This window comes from Ochotona princeps, chromosome 9 (genome assembly GCF_030435755.1).
Source record: "Ochotona princeps isolate mOchPri1 chromosome 9, mOchPri1.hap1, whole genome shotgun sequence".
In the NCBI taxonomy this organism is placed as follows: Eukaryota; Metazoa; Chordata; class Mammalia; order Lagomorpha; family Ochotonidae; genus Ochotona; species Ochotona princeps.
Genome location: NC_080840.1, coordinates 39,745,441 through 39,762,497, shown reverse-complemented (window position 1 = coordinate 39,762,497; position 17,057 = coordinate 39,745,441). Strand labels below are relative to the sequence as shown.

General features: G+C 36.7%; 1 protein-coding gene across 1 annotated transcript in view; it reads right to left on the bottom strand.

Moving 5' to 3' along the window:
- The window catches only part of SNTG1 (syntrophin gamma 1), a 242,877-nt gene that overhangs the window by 100,300 nt on the left and 125,520 nt on the right, over positions 1–17,057 (bottom strand). Inside the window, exon 11 of the mRNA XM_058668373.1 lies at positions 10,286–10,324. Coding sequence (XP_058524356.1) covers positions 10,286–10,324 — 39 coding nt within the window. The remainder of the gene's footprint in view (positions 1–10,285; positions 10,325–17,057) is intronic.

Genomic DNA, 17,057 nt, shown 5'->3' with positions numbered 1-17,057 from the left:
GGCCCAAATGACAAAGAAAAAACAAGAGAAGGCAAGAATTAACAGCATCAAAGATGAAAAAGGCAACATAACAACAGACACCGCATCCATTAAGGCCATAATTAGAAATTACTACAAAGCACTGTACTCCAACAAATCAGAAGATCACCAAGAAATGGAAAAGTTCTTAGACTTCTACCACCTGCCAAAACTTAGCCCAGAGGCAACAAACGACCTGAACAAACCCATAACTGAAGTAGAGATTGAATCAGTGATTAAAGACCTCCCAACAAAGAAAAGCCCAGGCCCAGACGGCTTCACTCCAGAATTCTACAAAACATTCTGAACAGAACTGACCCCAATCCTCTACAAACTCTTCAAAACAATAGAAAAAGAGGCAACCCTTCCAAACTCATTCTATGAAGCCAACATTACCTTAATCCCAAAACCAGACAGAGAACTAACAGAGAAGGAAAACTACAGACCTATCTCTTTGATGAACATTGATGCTAAGATTCTCAACAAAATCCTAGCCAACAGAATTCAAAAACACATCAGACAGGTCATTCATCCAGATCAAGTAGGATTCATCCCTGGAATGCAGGGATGGTTCAACATTCGGAAATCCATAAATGTGATACACCACATCCAAAAACTGAAAAACAAGAATCACATGATAATATCAAGAGATGTAGAAAAAGCTTTCGACAAAATCCAACACCACTTCCTACTAAAAACCCTAACCAAGGTAGGCATAGATGGAAAAATCCACAACATAATTAAAGCCATATATGAAAAACCCAACGCCAGCATCATACTGAATGGAGAAAAGCTGGAACCCTTCCCACTGAGATCTGGAACAAGACAGGGATGTCCACTTTCTCCACTACTATTCAACATAGTCCTAGAGGTACTCGCTGAGGCCATAAGACAAGAAAAAGAAATCAGAGGAATCCAAATGGGAAACGAAGAAGTCAAACTCTCACTATATGCAGATGATATGATTCTTTATGTAGAAGAGCCAAGAGACTCAATACAGAGACTGCTAGAACTTGTACGAGAGTTTGGTAGAGTGGCAGGGTACAAAATTAATGAACAAAAATCAACAGCCATAGTGTATGCGAACAGCCCCAAGATGGAAAAAGACTTAACCAGCAAGATACCATTCAAAATAACAGAGAAAAGTATGAAATATCTGGGAATAAATCTAACCAAAAATGTAGGAGACTTATTTGAAGAAAACTACAAACTACTTAAAAAAGAAATTGAACAAGACCTCAAAAGATGGAGTAACATCCCATGCTCCTGGATAGGTAAAATCAATATCATTAAAATGTCTATACTGCCAAAAGCAATATATACATTCAACGCAATCCCAATCGAATTGCCCAAAACATTCTTCATGGAACTGGAAACAATGATCCAAAGGTTCATCTGGAAGCACAAAAAACCACGGATAGCTAGAACCATCCTGAAGAACAGGAAGTTAGCAGGGGGAATCACAGTTCCGGACCTCTGGACATACTATAGGGCAGTGGTTATCAAAACAGCGTGGTACTGGCACAAAGATAGAGAGGAAGATCAATGGAGCAGAATAGAAACACCAGAAGGAAACCCACACAGATACAGCCAAATAATCTTTGACAAAAAGACAAACGACAATCCAGGCAAATGGGAAGGTTTGTTCAATAAATGCTGTTGGGACAACTGGTTAATAGCCTGCAGAAACAAAAAAATAGATCCACATCTCTCACCATACACTAAGATCAGATCTAAATGGATAACAGATCTAAACCTACATCCAGAAACCTTCAAACTTTTGGAAGAAAATGTTGGAAACACACTGCAACACTTAGGGGTAGGACCTCACTTCCTAAAAAAGACTCCAGATGCAGTAGAAATCGAGACCAAAATAAACAATTGGGACCTCATCAAACTAAGAAGCTTCTGTACAGATAGAGAAACAATCAACAAAGTAAAAAGGCAACCCACAGAATGGGAGAAGATCTTCGCACACGACATAGGTGATAGAGGGCTGATCTCCAGAATATACAAAGAACTACAAAACAACCAAAATGTCAAAACAAACAAGCCACTCAAGAAATGGGCACGGGAAATAGGCAAACACTTCACAAAGGAACAAACCCAAATGGCAAATAAACATATGAAAAAATGCTCAAGTTCCCTGGCAATAAGGGAAATCCAAATTAAAGCATCAATGAGGTACCACCTAACGCCAGTAAGAATGGCCCACATGAATAAAAGCACCAACAACACTTGTTGGCGAGGTTGCGGGGAAAAGGGATCCCTACTCCACTGCTGGTGGGGCTGCAGGCTGGTACAGCCTCTATGGAAATCAGTATGGAGAATATTCAAACAACTCAAATTCAACATACCATATGATCCGGCAATAGCACTCCTAGGAATATATCCAGAACAATTGTTTTATGAGAAACCAACATGCACTCCTATGCTCATAGCAGCACAATCAGCAATTGCAAAAACATGGAAGCAACCAAAATGCCCATCAACAGAGGATTGGATAAGAAAGCTATGGTTCATCTACTCCATGGAATACTACTCAGATATTAAAAAAAACAAAATGCAGTTCTTTGTGGCCAAATGGGCCCAACTGGAAACCATAATGCTAAGGGAAATGAGCCAATCACAAAAGGTTAAATACCACATGTTTGCCTTAATTTAAGATGATATGATGTTATGTATAACATGTTATGTTTTGAATGTTATATGTTGTGTATAAACTAAAATTGAAGTATAGGTGATGTGGTCACAGAAGGTGGCTGGGAACTCGCATTTATCTTTAACATATTGGTTACTCATTACTATGTCAATTAATTCCATAATGATGTAAATTTTTGCTGATGGTATGTTGGAGCTTTCAATTGACTGGGATGATACTCTGCTGGCTCTGTCTTCAGACCAGAGAGGGTATACCTAAGAAGCCGTTGAACTTGACTGGACAATAAGATGTTGGACTCTATGTTTGCTATACGCTTGCAATGGGGGAATCTCAACTGAACTTGAGCTGTGGTTATGCAACAAGGTGGAGGAATCCACCATGGTGGGAGGGTTTGGGGAGGGGTGGGGAGAACCCAAGTATCTATGTAACTGTGTCACATAATACAATGTAATTAATGAAGTTAAATAATAAATAATTAAAAAAAATAAATAATTCAAGTTTTATCATGGAACACTATGCCTCTTGAAAACACTTGTAAGGCATAAAAATTTGCATGATGTTGCTAAAGAATAATATTAGGCTTGTATGTCTACTGTAAAGTTACAACAATGAGCATTCTGCTTTTGTCCATGCATCTGAATTCCAGAGAAAAGAACATGTATTCCATATCACTATTTAAGGAAAATACATTTAGTCCATGGGAAATAGAATAAACACTATACTTATTTAGATTTTTCCTCTGTAAGCAATCAGTACAAATTGATCGTAATCCAACAGTGAAAATGATACTGCTTGTTTATCAATTTTCAAATACACCAAGTTTTTACCTCACCTCCCCCAGTTGAGCATAATTTTATTACTTCACCCTATTTTGTGTCTGGGTTATGGACACTCAATGTTTTATAAACAAGTCCCTTTTCTTATTCTCTCTTTTTTTTCTCTTTTTCTCTCTTTCATTGTAGCGGTTTTATGAAAGCAATTAGGAAAACACAGGAGGAAGTGAGAATGATTTATTCTAGGCATGAAGTTAGTGAGCAATGAAAGTTTCCTAGCAGTCTCTTTCCCTAAGCCTTGAACTGCTAAAAAACAAACAAAAAAATCCACCATTCAGCAGCCCACTTTCCATGATATGCCTGAGCTTCATTCATCTTAAAAGATGTCATGACGAACACCTTTATGTTAAGTTCCACTTAAAACAGCATGGAGCTTGAGCAGAGATCACTACCCGCCCTGAACCCACTCCCAAACTCCATAGTGCTTGCATGTTCAATTGTGGTCCACACTATTGCAAACAGATCAGAGTAGTCAACAGCAGAGCATTCTGTGACTGTTCTAATCAACTGAGATGAAACTCCTTTTTGGAAGAACTGGGACAGGAAGTTAAATGTGGCCTTACTAGTTTGATCCTGAAGACAAAGCAAAATCAAACAATGACGACCAAGGGGTGGCAGTCATCCAATCAAAGTAAGTGGCAGGTCAGTCAATATTACGATGATGGTACATTTTGGAGAATATGCATTGCTTTTTACTTGTTGGTTCCAGGAAAGACCATCAGATAGCATCTGCTCAATGTGAGAATGTTCTGAGAAAGTCAAAACTTTAGCAATTTGTTAATCCATTACTCAGTCAGTCAGTCAATTTCCAGGACAGCTTCATCAGAGAATCCTTCACTGACATAAAACTGCTTTGTATAATCCTCCCAGTGGTTAAGGATAATCTGGGCAGAGTTTCAATGTGAAATTATTAGATATATAATTCCAAACCCTGATTTGACTACTCCAGACCTCTTACTGTTTCCTAGTAGTTAAACATCCTTAAAGTCCTCAGTTTCTTCACTTGAGAGTGAAGAAAAGCTGATATTAACATGGTTTCTGCCTCCGGAGCAGTTCTTTGGAAATGAACTAAATGCCTAATATTACAGCTTACAACATTGTGCTAAACTCGATGAAGGTCATGAGAAAAAAAAAGTTTGTATACACACATTATTTTTGTCTTTTGGTGTCATTTTTATGTCAATAAAGACTTATTCATAAATAGTTACAGAATGATGGCAGATATTTAGAGCAGTGAAGATGTCATTTGGCACGGCTCATCTCAATGTCTGATTACTTGTATTTGAGCCTGCTTTTATTTTTGATCCACTTATCAGTGAGTGCAGCACTCTGGAAGGCATCAGGTAATGGCTCTGGTGATTTGATCCCACCACTTATGTGGGAGGAGATACTGAGTTCACAATTTCTGATTTCAGCCTAGCCAACCCTAAGTGACAGCAGGGGCTAGGAAAGAACCTTTGGTCTCCTTGTTGCTCCTTCTGTTTATGCCTTTGGTATAAGTAAAGAAATATTTATGACAGCTTTGTCTGTGTAACTGAATACTTGAAATGAAACCAATGTGCAGTAGCCGATGAACTAATATATATTTATGATGTCAAGTACCTCAATCAAGTGCTATGCAGTCACATGGACAAAACATAAGGTAATTATGTGCATGCAAGTATGCTAAAAAATGTGCATGATCCCACGCAATGACAATTCCAGACCATCTGCAGTGATAGAAAGCAGATTCTGCAACTCCAGTGGTTTATAGGGTATTCCTCTCAGATTAGATTTTCTATTACTGATTTGGAATATTCAAACATGTAAGTATCCTTTGAGGCTTGACAAGATATCTGAAAGCGAGTACTGAGGATCTTTCTATGAGCAAGTGCATCAAGTGAATTGCCTACTTTTGCCAATCAGGAAGTTTGGAATTTGACATTACTTTTCTAAATCTTTTGACTTAGTTCTAACTGCATTAATATTCCGATCATACATCACTTCTTTTACACCTGAGTTTTTTTTTAAAGATTTATTTATTTTATTACAAAGTCAGATACACAGAGAGGAGGAGAGACAGAGAGGAAGATCCTCCTCCGTCCAATGAATCAATCCCCAAGTGAGCGCAACAGCCGGCGCCGTGCCTATCCGAAGCCAGGAGCCAGGAACTTCCTCCAGGTCTCCCACATGGGTGCAGAAACCCAAAGCTTTGGGCAGTCCTCGACTGCTTTCCCAGGCCACAAGCAGGGAGCTGGATGGGAAGTGGAGCTGCCGGGATTAGAACCGGCGCCCATATGGGATCCCGGGGCGTTCAAGGCGAGGACTTTAGCTGCTAGGCCACGGCACCAGGCCCTACATCTGAGTTTTTAACAGAAGATTAAATATAATGATTATATATAGTTCACCTGTTTCTATAATCCATTTGCGTCTCTATATCGGTCAATGTATTTGTGATGTATCATCTATGAAGCTATCTTATTTCTAACTTCTACTTATCTATGGATTTATAATTAATCTATAATCAGATTATGTTGGTGCAACTATGCAAGTATGAAAAGTAAGAGAGATTTTCCAAAAAATAACACCAACACATACATATAATTAATATGTACATATGCATGCATATACGCCATTATCCATCACCTAAATTATTTTCTTGCATGTTTTCTAAAGTACAGCTTATTTATCCTGATAAAGTAGCAATTTTTGCATAATTACAACTAGATTCCTTCAGTTTAATTGTAAAATAAATTTTGCCTAAAATAAATTATCATATTTACTTATAAAATATCTGCCACTGCTTTTTAAAGAATTGTTATATTAGCTGTTTTTCCAAGAGTTACTTTATATGAACTCATAGATTTTTATAGAGATTCACTCTTTATATCATACAAAAGCTAGCATGTTTTTTATATAGTGTGACTTAAAACAGAATGAGAAGAGATACCTAGTCAGCAGATTATGAAGCACTACTATTTGCAATCCACAGTTATATAGCTGTTTGAAAAAATATATTGTGAAAAATTTCCCAGGGGAAGATCACTTTCAAGTTTCATTAATAGGATATCATGTTTAAATTAAACAGATATGAAGCCAAAATTTACTAGGGCAAAGATGTATCTTACTGACTGAGACATTTTGGGCAAGCTGCATAGACTAGGCTAGAAAGTCAGTAGATCTGAGGAGAGCGGTAGTTAGTGCAGAACTGAATTGTTATTTTTCAGGTCCTATATTAACAGTGAGTGTGATGGGTCCTAGATCAGGTTAAAATGCCAAAAAGTTCACTCTTTGTACTAACATTCAGCTGCTACTGTTGAAACACTTGACTTGAATATGAAGATTATTGGACTCGTTGCAATTTAGTCCAGTATATGAAAACAGTCTTACTTCAATGCTAAATATGGATAAGAAATGGGACTACATATGTCTTTAAATTCCAGTTTCCTAAAAGATTTAATTACATAGGGATTGTAACCTTGCATTCTAACATTGTTATGATGCAATGAAGGGAAGTTTTTCTTATTAGGCATATATATAAATACTGAATTTTCAACCAGTCTTACTTCCCCAAAATTTCCATTTACATTTTGAAGAGCAGCAAAGAGAAGAAAAATCAGTTACCTCGTGCTTACAACTATTTAAAATGCCATGAGGATATTATCATAATTTAAGAATTATGAGATGGTGACATTTGAAATAAGCTTTCAGAATACTTAACATTATTATAGTATGGAAAAATTAAATGCAATAATTGTATGTTTTATATAATAATACTCTATATTAATACAGATATAATCTGTAATCTAAAATAATTTATACTTTTATATGTGTGTGTGTCCGTGTGTGTATGTGTATATCTATCTATCTCTCTATATATCTCTATATCTATATTTATATCTGCAAGCTGTTAGATATTTATGTAATATAAAGGGTTAGACCTCACATTTTTATTTAACGTTTTATTTATTTTTATTGAAAAGCCATATTTACAGAGAAAAGCAAGCAGAGACAGAGAACATCTATCTGCTGGTTCACTCAAGTGGCTGCAACGGCTGGTGCTGAGTTGACCCAAAGCCAGGAGCCAGGAGATTTTTCCAGGTTTCCCACGTGGGCGCAGGATCCCCAGGCTTTGGGCTGTCCTTGACTGCTTTCCCAGTCCACAAGCAGGGAGCTGGATGGGAAGCTGAGCAGCCGGAGCACAACCTGGAACCCATATGAGATCCCTGCATGTGCAAAGTGGTGATATAGTCACTAGGCTATTGTGCCAACCCCTCAATTTTTTTTTTTAATTTCCTTTATTCTACATGTAATTGTCCTTCGTTTTTTCCCATTGCTGTTATTCCAGACGTAGATAAAACAGAGGTGGCAGTGATGAGCATTTGCTGTAGTGAGCAAGATGTGTACACCCCAAACTGAAGTGCCTGATTTGCTTCTATTAAAGCTTCCTCCTAAAACACCCCTGGGAGGCAGCAGGAGATGGCTCAGATGCATGGATCTTTGGCTTCCATGTGAGTGATGCAGACTGAGTTCTGGGTTCCTGGGTTTGCACTGACCCAAACCTTCCTGCTGCAGACATCTGAGGACTCAATCTGCTGATGGGAGATCTCTCTCCACATCTCTCCGTTTTTGTCTCAATTTCTCTCTCTGACTAACAACAAACTAAAAGCAAAAACAGGCAGAAAGGACTACTACAGTACCACTGGTCAGTGAACTGACCCTGCAGAGTTAACACACATTAAATGAGGACCAGACTAGAAGAATCCTTGAGCCAACAAGCCCTTGAGGATAACCAAATGACTTCAACCTTGCTTGATTTGCAAACATAGGAAAAATTAACCTAAGCAGTATTTTTTAAAATGACCTACATTAAAGAAAAGCAGAATTTACTCAAGCAATAAAAATAGCCAATAAACTTGTAATTGCATAACTAGGAGTTTTTCAATGAAATTAAACCTAATACGGTATTTGTATGAGGCTATTTCTAAAATTCATTAGAAAACGTGCATTATGAGAAATCACATGAATTTCAGAAGTTCTATGTTCCAAAGCAAAGTTTTCCTTCAATTTCATTACTGCTCAAACTTTTTCAAGTGTCTTTATATAATAGTAATGAACTGAATATTTTTTAAATTTGTTTTCTCATTTTTCTCATAAACACTAGCCTCTAGCACTGCCATATGCCCACTAAACTTCAGATTTGGTGTTTCCCAATTCATGAATTGCTTCTTACTCAAATAAGCCCTGTCATATTTTATTGTATAGTGGAGTATTATAAAAACACAGGAAGTTTTCAATGTAGTTGTCATGGAAAGTAAGGAGTAACTGAGGGATTAACAAGGCACCAAGACACTTAGTAAATCAAATTACATTGTTGATCAATATTTCATGTGTCAAGGTTATAAAGGACAAGGGTGGGTGATGACCAGATCTTAGAGTCATTCTTAAATCAGAGAAATATTCATTTCATATCAATTTTTATTTGTGGCAACAATCCTCAAAACCAGTTGATTTCTATTTTGCGGGGGAATGTCTGACTGTAAAACAGCTCTCACTACTGATGAGCAATGCAGTCTGTCCCACAGTTGATGCTTCTCCGTGTTTGACCTCCCACTAATTCGATTTCCACTTACTAGAGCACTGCAAAGTACATACATTCTATGTATCAAGATGTCCCTTTGCAATGCTTGTGTCAGAATCAGCTGGGACAGGATGGGAGCTATAGAGGAAACTACAGAAGTTCTCAGGTGCTAGCACAGGCTCTGGGGCTGCAGCTCTGCTTTCTGCTTTCTGCTGTAAATGGTAACAAAGTTGCTGCAGAGTACCATGAGCCTCAGGAGCTCTAACCTCTGCCTCTATTCAAATTATCAATTTGGTTCATAGGTAAGGGCTCTAGGGAGAGCCCCGGTAAGGCTCAGCACTGAAGAGATTTGATTCAGAGCTACCTAGACACAGATAATTGACTTCCAGGCCTAGTGATTCCGATGGGAGTTTCAGTCACACAAAGCTGTATGGGCTAGCCTGGACAAACAAAGTTATAATGACATAATCTTCATAAAGCATATATTCTTTTTTGTTCCGAAGAAAATGCAGTAACATTCATGATAATAATACAATGTACTGATAATTTACACATCTTTATCAATTAATCCTCAAAAATAAACTCAACAGTGGTTGACCATGAAAAGTGAACAGGATTTTAAAGTGTATCTCTTTTTTATTATTATTTTTTTTACCTTGGAGCTTGATTTGTGATTTATATATAATTTACAAATGATCATTTAGAGCACATAGATTTAGACCAATGGTTGTAAATCAAAGGTGATGTCAAGAGTAAGAAAGTTTATCACCTTTCTTGATTAATTAAATAACATTTTCATCATTCTGTGTATTAATTGAATTTCTTTCAAAACATCGTTAACAGATTCTGGCTTTCTTTCAAACTTTGAGCTAAATTAAAATTAATTCTCCCCAAAATTCAGATACACTGAAACACTTTTACGTGAACAGAACTCCAGGTTATTCAACGCTGCATGCAAACAAATATAATTATTGTATCAAAATACTTATTTTAATTTATTTTGATACAAATATTTAAAATATACTTGTATTATGATTAGAAAAAGCAATTATGCTACATCATTTGAAGAAAAAATCTTTAAATTTATGTTTCCACAAAGTTGGCAAATAACTGGTGACATTTATGTTTGCATACAGATGAAATCAAGATTAGCTTTAATAAGAGATAATATTAAAGAAATAATTGACTTGACTTCCCAAGTCTCAGTCTTACCTGCTGGTTCACAGGAAAGTTTCGGTTGATTTTTTTAATCTGCAATTACACATAAATTACAGAAGTCAACAATAAAAACAAGAGTATCACAGCACAAACTTCAAAAATATATGAGGATATGTGATCAGTGAGTTATTAAAAATTAATATTCTGTTTTACATACAGAAATCATTGCAGAATGGGTAAAATTTTTCTTAAGTTGGCTATGAAAACTATGCTAAATTTTACCTGTAGATATTAATTTTTTCCATTTAATTACTTTTTCATTAGAGAAATATCCAATTCTGTGTTTCTCTACAGGTGTTAAATGAGTACTTGCTAAAAATAAAAGAATGACTATCTGTAGTTCATTCTTTAATACTTTTGAGTCATATTGTATCCACTTCATTTTAACAAGCAAGAACACAGAAGGAATTGAATATCCAAACACTAGAGGACAACATATGTATGTTGAAATATTTTCAGTCAGAATTCCAAATAAAGTCTAACATTTACTTTAAGGCAACTTAATGAGGAAAGCCTTTTGAGAATTTAAAATAAATATTCAGTGGAAGTATTCCCCCTGTAGTCTGCTATGAAAACAAATTATAAAAGCCAACAAGAAATGGAGGCTAGCTTAGACAAATAATTTCATGCTACACAAAAACTAGAACAAAAGTAATTTTGCTTATTAAATCAAAGTATTAATTTACATTGGTCTGTATGGCACAAACTGACCTCAGAACAAAAATATATTTCAATATAAAGTATCTCATTGACTCATCTTACTTTCCCATGTTCAGTTCATTTCTGTTTTACTGATAAATGTAAGGTAATAACAAATACAACTTATGCACAAAGTTGAATAGTCATCATGTGGTTCATTTATAAAAGCAGATTTGCTGACAAAGAAAATTATTACTAAAAATGGAAAAATTAGACAAACTTAGGAAATGCATATGTGATTTGAGCAAAACTAAACACAAAGCCTATAACCTTCCTACCCTGTTGCAATCATTTCAAGATCATTTTAGATCTGGTGAAGGAATTCCAAAACCTGCTAAAGGCTTCACCTCAAAATAGAATAGGACAGAAATGTAGACAGAGAGCTCATCCCTCTACCTCTTTCATTAATCAACCAATCAAAATATCTATACTGACTACTTTGTATGACTTGCTTTTTAGTTCTTATGGATAGTCATAAAGCTTCACAGGTTTAACTAGTGTATTTCATGCACATTGATGGTCAAAGGTGTACCATTTAACTTGTAACATAATTTTGTTAAGTGTGAAAAGTCTGAATGATTGTTTTTAAACACTCTAGGTAGGCATTATGATTTAAAAAGTTAGGTGAGTGCAACTCATCGTAGCCAAAGAAATCTTACTTTAACTTACCCATCCTAGCAGCAGTTGTGGAATTGTGATGGGGCAAGAAGCCACAGGAAACTTTCACTGCTGCATCAATATTTATCTACTTATGTTGAGTTGTTATCATGTATCTGCTAATGGTTTTTTTGGTCACAGTTTTCAGTAACACTGAACTAATTTATTTCGATAATTTTCATAAGAGTTTATCATTTTATCTATTAAATAGTTCACTGTGTAAGCACCATATCACACACAAAAAACTGTATGATGTATTCCCTCCAACTCTTCAAACATATGTTAAAAATGAAGGCATAACTTAGATGGAAAAAATTAGAGCACAGAAAGAATATATATTGATAACTAGCCAGAATGAACAATTTATTGATGATCTATGACAACTAAATAGAAATCTGCAAAAATAATATTTAGTAAAAATGATTGTCCTTGAATAATTATGAAGTGCCTTTTGTGTGACAAATACAATGATAAAATCATAAAACAAAGAATTCATTGTATCAAGTACATTAGAGTCTTTACATAGGAAATGCTAATCGATTGTACACCACTTGTGCAAAATGTTGCCATAACTTTACCATTAACATAATGATCATCATAATTTTAAATGTAATATTTTTGAATAATTGTCTTCAGATAAGAATAATTAAAGTATTCCAGTATATATTTTTCTGATGTTAATCTTTTTGAGAAGCAATGCTGATTATATGCTATCAGAACAAATAGTATGTGTCATAAGTAGCTGAAAAATTTGCATGCTTTTGCACACAGTAGAGGCGGTACCTGAACATGAAAGCTTGTAGTGATGAAAATACATACTTGGGGGCCAGGCGGTGTGGCCTAGCGGCTAAAGTCCTCGCCTTGAATGCCCCGGGATCCCATATGGGTGCCAGTTCTAATCCCAGCAGCTCCACTTCCCATCCAGCTCCCTACCTGTGGCCTGGGAAAGCAGTCGAGGACAGCCCAATTATTTGGGACCCTGCACCTGTGTGGGAGACCCGGAAGAGGTTCCTGGTTTGCAGCATCGGATCGGCACAGCACTGGACCGTTGCAGCTCACTTGGGAAGTGAATCATCGGACGGAAGATCTTCCTCTCTGTCTCTCCTCCTCTCTGTATATCTGACTTTGTAATAAAAATAAATCTTTAAAAAAAAAAGAAGAAGAAAATACATACTTGGAATCTACATGACAAAGCCTGTTGCTCATAAAGCATGTTTACTTAAGCTGATACAGTTTGAACTGTAAAGGATGCAGGATCATGGTCTATCAGGGTTGCCTACCATCATTCTGCAAGAACAGCAATTGATATCAGACACCATCAAGTGAAATAAATGGATTGAGATAAATGAATACCATTCTAGACCATTTAGTCAAAAAAAGAGTGATAAGCTGGGAAATTACACGTTCATCTCTGCTTGATTTTTGGATGATAAATTTCCACCAGCTACCATTTTTGTTTCCTATTAGTTTCCTATTAAATTTCCTATTAGTGAAAATTATGTCAGAACTTTGTGTCTGCTAATATTATGAACACTTTTATCCTAGTGTCATCCAGGATGTGTTAACGAGAACTTATCCTGTCCAATGCATGCTAGGTTCTTTAAGGGAGATACGACAATGAACAACCAATGAACCCTGTAATCACACAGCTGAGTGACTTCCAAGCAAAACACAGCAGAAAGCGACTATGACCAACAGTACCACATCATCAATGATTGACACAACTGGTGTTGATTCTGGAATATGTTAAAAAATTGTTTTTCAAGTGAACACAACTGCATTATACTTCCTTTACCAAACTGTACTTTACCAATAATGTTTGGGGCTAAGCCAAGGTACCATTGTCCATCTACGTGCTGGGACACCCTTGTCTCAAAGAAAGAATGGGCTTTTACCATCTCAGAAGTCACCCTGAACAGGAAAGCCATGGCTCATGTGTCTGACATCTTATCTTCTTGGGTCTAATAAGTCTAAGTGACTACTTATGCTAACAGCAATGACTACATCTCTATGCTCTTGTTAGTTTACATTTAGAACAGCAGCAATTACTCTAATACTTGGACAGGTATTTTTAGGTAAACACTTTGTGGATAGATTCCATGATCTGAATTCTAAGCATTTCTTGTTTCCTAGATGCACCTCCCCTGCAACCCCACTGCCTTCTGAAATACATTTACCTAGAAGAATGACACAGATGCTTAAGAACAATTCACATATGTTATATCACCTGTGATCATTTTCTTAACTATGAATCCATTCATTAAACAGAAGCATCCTTTGTTTTGCCCTATCACAACAGATAACAGTTTAATTACATATTTCTAAAAGGCTGGGGAACACAATCTCCAAACTGGAGAATAGTATTTCTAAAGACTTGTTTGAAAGACAGAGTGAGAAAGAGAGAAAAACAGTCAGAGCCTACTGGTTCACTCCAAAAATGACTGACTGCATTGTGGCGGCAGAGAATGCCAAAGACAGGAGCCTCTGCCTCATTTGGAGCACTCCCCTGGGCAGCAGGGGCCCAACTATGCCAGGCATCCTTTACAACCTCACCAGGCCATTCTCAGAGAACAGGATGAGAAGCAAAGCATCTGGGACTTGAGCAGGCACTCCGATGCAGGGTGCCAACATCCCAAACAGCTTCTTAACTTGCTGAGTCATAGTGTCAACCTTCCTAGCTAGAACTCAAAAAGACACAATTTATATCACACACTTATGCACAAAAACTTTGCAACTTTGTCATTACCTATCTATGTTTATGTTCATATCTACAAGACACATCCACTTCTATCTCTCTCTTTACCTGTATCATTATCTATCGTCTATTTTAGTATCCATCTATCTATATATAGTAACCATTAGCCAAAACTTGTAAGCCAAAGATATAGTACAGTAATAAATGGATGATAATAGGAAATTATTTCAGGTTGAATAATTTGAAATAATTAATGCTGGCATTCCACCTTTTAGCAGGAATAGAGAATTCAAATTTCTCTCACTAACAACAAAATACTTCATCTTTCCAAATCATAGACCCTTTAACAAGCCTGACAGCACTCATGCTTAGTATGTTCCTTGCAGTTCTATAGGAGTTACTTGGAAAGTTTTAGATGCATCTAGCAAAGAAATTAATCCCTTGGCACCAGGAACATATTTAACCTGAACTGTTTCCATCCATTAGTAAAAGATGTACAATGGACGCCCTTTTTTCAGCATAAGAGAGTGGCTATGCATCTCCAAGAATGGTTGTGCCAAAGATACTTAAAAACACACTCAGGTGCATTATGAAGCAATGTATTTAAATCCAAGCCAATGTGACCTAACAATGAAATTTAATATATAAGTAATTCCAATTTTTATTGAATGTAAAAAGTTTTCTATAAATTAGGTTAAAAAATGCGGTAATTTGAAATTTGATTTGTATCCCTGGCTCCACTCCTAATTCCAGATTTCTGCTAATATGAACACTGGAAAGCAGCAGTGATGGATCCAATAATTGAAATCTTACCCTTATGTGGGAATCCAGAATTGAGTTACAGCTCCCAGGTTCAACTCCGTCCAGCCCAATAGGCAGCCCAGTCTGATAAGAGCATTTGTGTAAAGTGAGGCAGCAGACAGCAATGTCCCCTCTCTCCCTCTCTGTTTCTCTCTCTCTTTCACTTTCTCTTTCCCTCCTTCTTAAAAGAAGCTTACCAAGTTAAACACATAGAGTATCAATAGCTGGAAGTGCTTCAGCAGGAGTAAGAACTTCCGAAGTTCTTACATTCATCAGAAGTTCTCTACTGGTGAGAGACAGAAAATACAGAATTCCTGAGAGATAAAAAGCTTCATAGAGGGGAACTTAAGATGTCGCTTGGTTTGCACACAGCAGTAACAAATGCCTCTGGGACAGAGAGGCATTCAGGCCACATGAAAAAAAACTTCACAGAAAACTGACAAGAGCCACAGATGTACCTGTACAAGGTCTCTGAAGGGAATATGGGAAAAACAAACAAACAAACAAACAAACAAACACCCAGAAGAAATTGTGTGCTTACCCCAAGTGGTTGAATTTACATGTGGAACTTTCTGAGATACTAAGAATCACCATAGTTGCTGTATTAGTGGAAGCAGAAGGTTAAATCTAGTGAAATCTTAACTGATTTATGCATAAATTAAAGAAATTCTGATGAGGCAGGAACACAGATTATTCAGTATTTTTTTAATATAACTTTTGCAAAAGGCATTTCCTTGTGCCTATCTTTTCTGAATTTTGAATGTGATCTGTATCTCTTTAGGTATGCAGGACATTTCTGCAGGTGGTTATCTGGTTTATTATTAATACACATATTGTAAGTAGAAGTTCCTGCCTGCATAATTTCATACTATCTTCATAAAACATGAAGTATTAAAATAATATCCTAAATTTTTCCTTCTTTTCTATGTGCTTGTATGTTTCTTATATTGTTTTAAAAGTACAAATCTGAAATGGACATTTTTCAGTAAACTAATGAATCACCACTACATATTACTTCACAAAGAAAAGAAAAAAAATTTCACCCCTTAATAGAATGTTCTCCACCTCTCCTTCAAGTCACTGCCCTGCCAGTCTGTCTGTAGAGAAACACTGGACAGATGCCCTCTCCTACTCCGCTTCCAGCACTCCTTCTCCCTCCTCTACTGCCGTCTTCTTCTCTCTCTCTCTCGTTCTCTCTCTCTTTCTCTTTTAATGCTGAACTGATGGGCACAGCAACAGTCCCTACTTCATCCAAACACTGGCATAGCCAGAAGATATCTGACACTCAAAACTGTGCTCCTAGACTATGTGGTGGCATCAAGAGTCTCTCCTTTCCTGGAAATTTTCCTGAAAGCTCAGAGAGAATCTTACAGTGACTTTCCCATCCCTATTCCCTGTGGCTCTGTTCTTTGCTGGTTGTTCTTGCTGCACGTATTCAGTGACTGCTCAGTCTTTAGGGATTGAGACTGCATTTTTATTTGCTCTGTCTTTGCTTGCTCTGGCTGTGTGCCTGCCCATTTAGCACATTTTGTCAATCACAATTTGCTGTCTGGTGAGGAATAAGGAGTTGAGCAGCCTGCTTCTAATCAGTCATCTCTCCATGAGTCTGAGATCTGAAACCAAAGAATTACTTCCACCCTTCCTGCTGCCTTGATGCTATCGATGCTATGAACTTAGTTTATCACCAGAGTCTGAGGCTTTTGTATCAGAACTAAAAATAAAAATAATAATTGGCTCAGCTCTTCTTCTAACAAGACTCTAATTTAACCTCTTTCTTTCACATCAGTCTCAACATCTTGTAATGTATCAAAGGGATTCCTACTTTTTCATTTTCCACTTTTTATTTACCTGACATCCATGCACATAAAATGGATGCAACAATAATAGAACTCAGTAACAGTGAATATTTTTGAA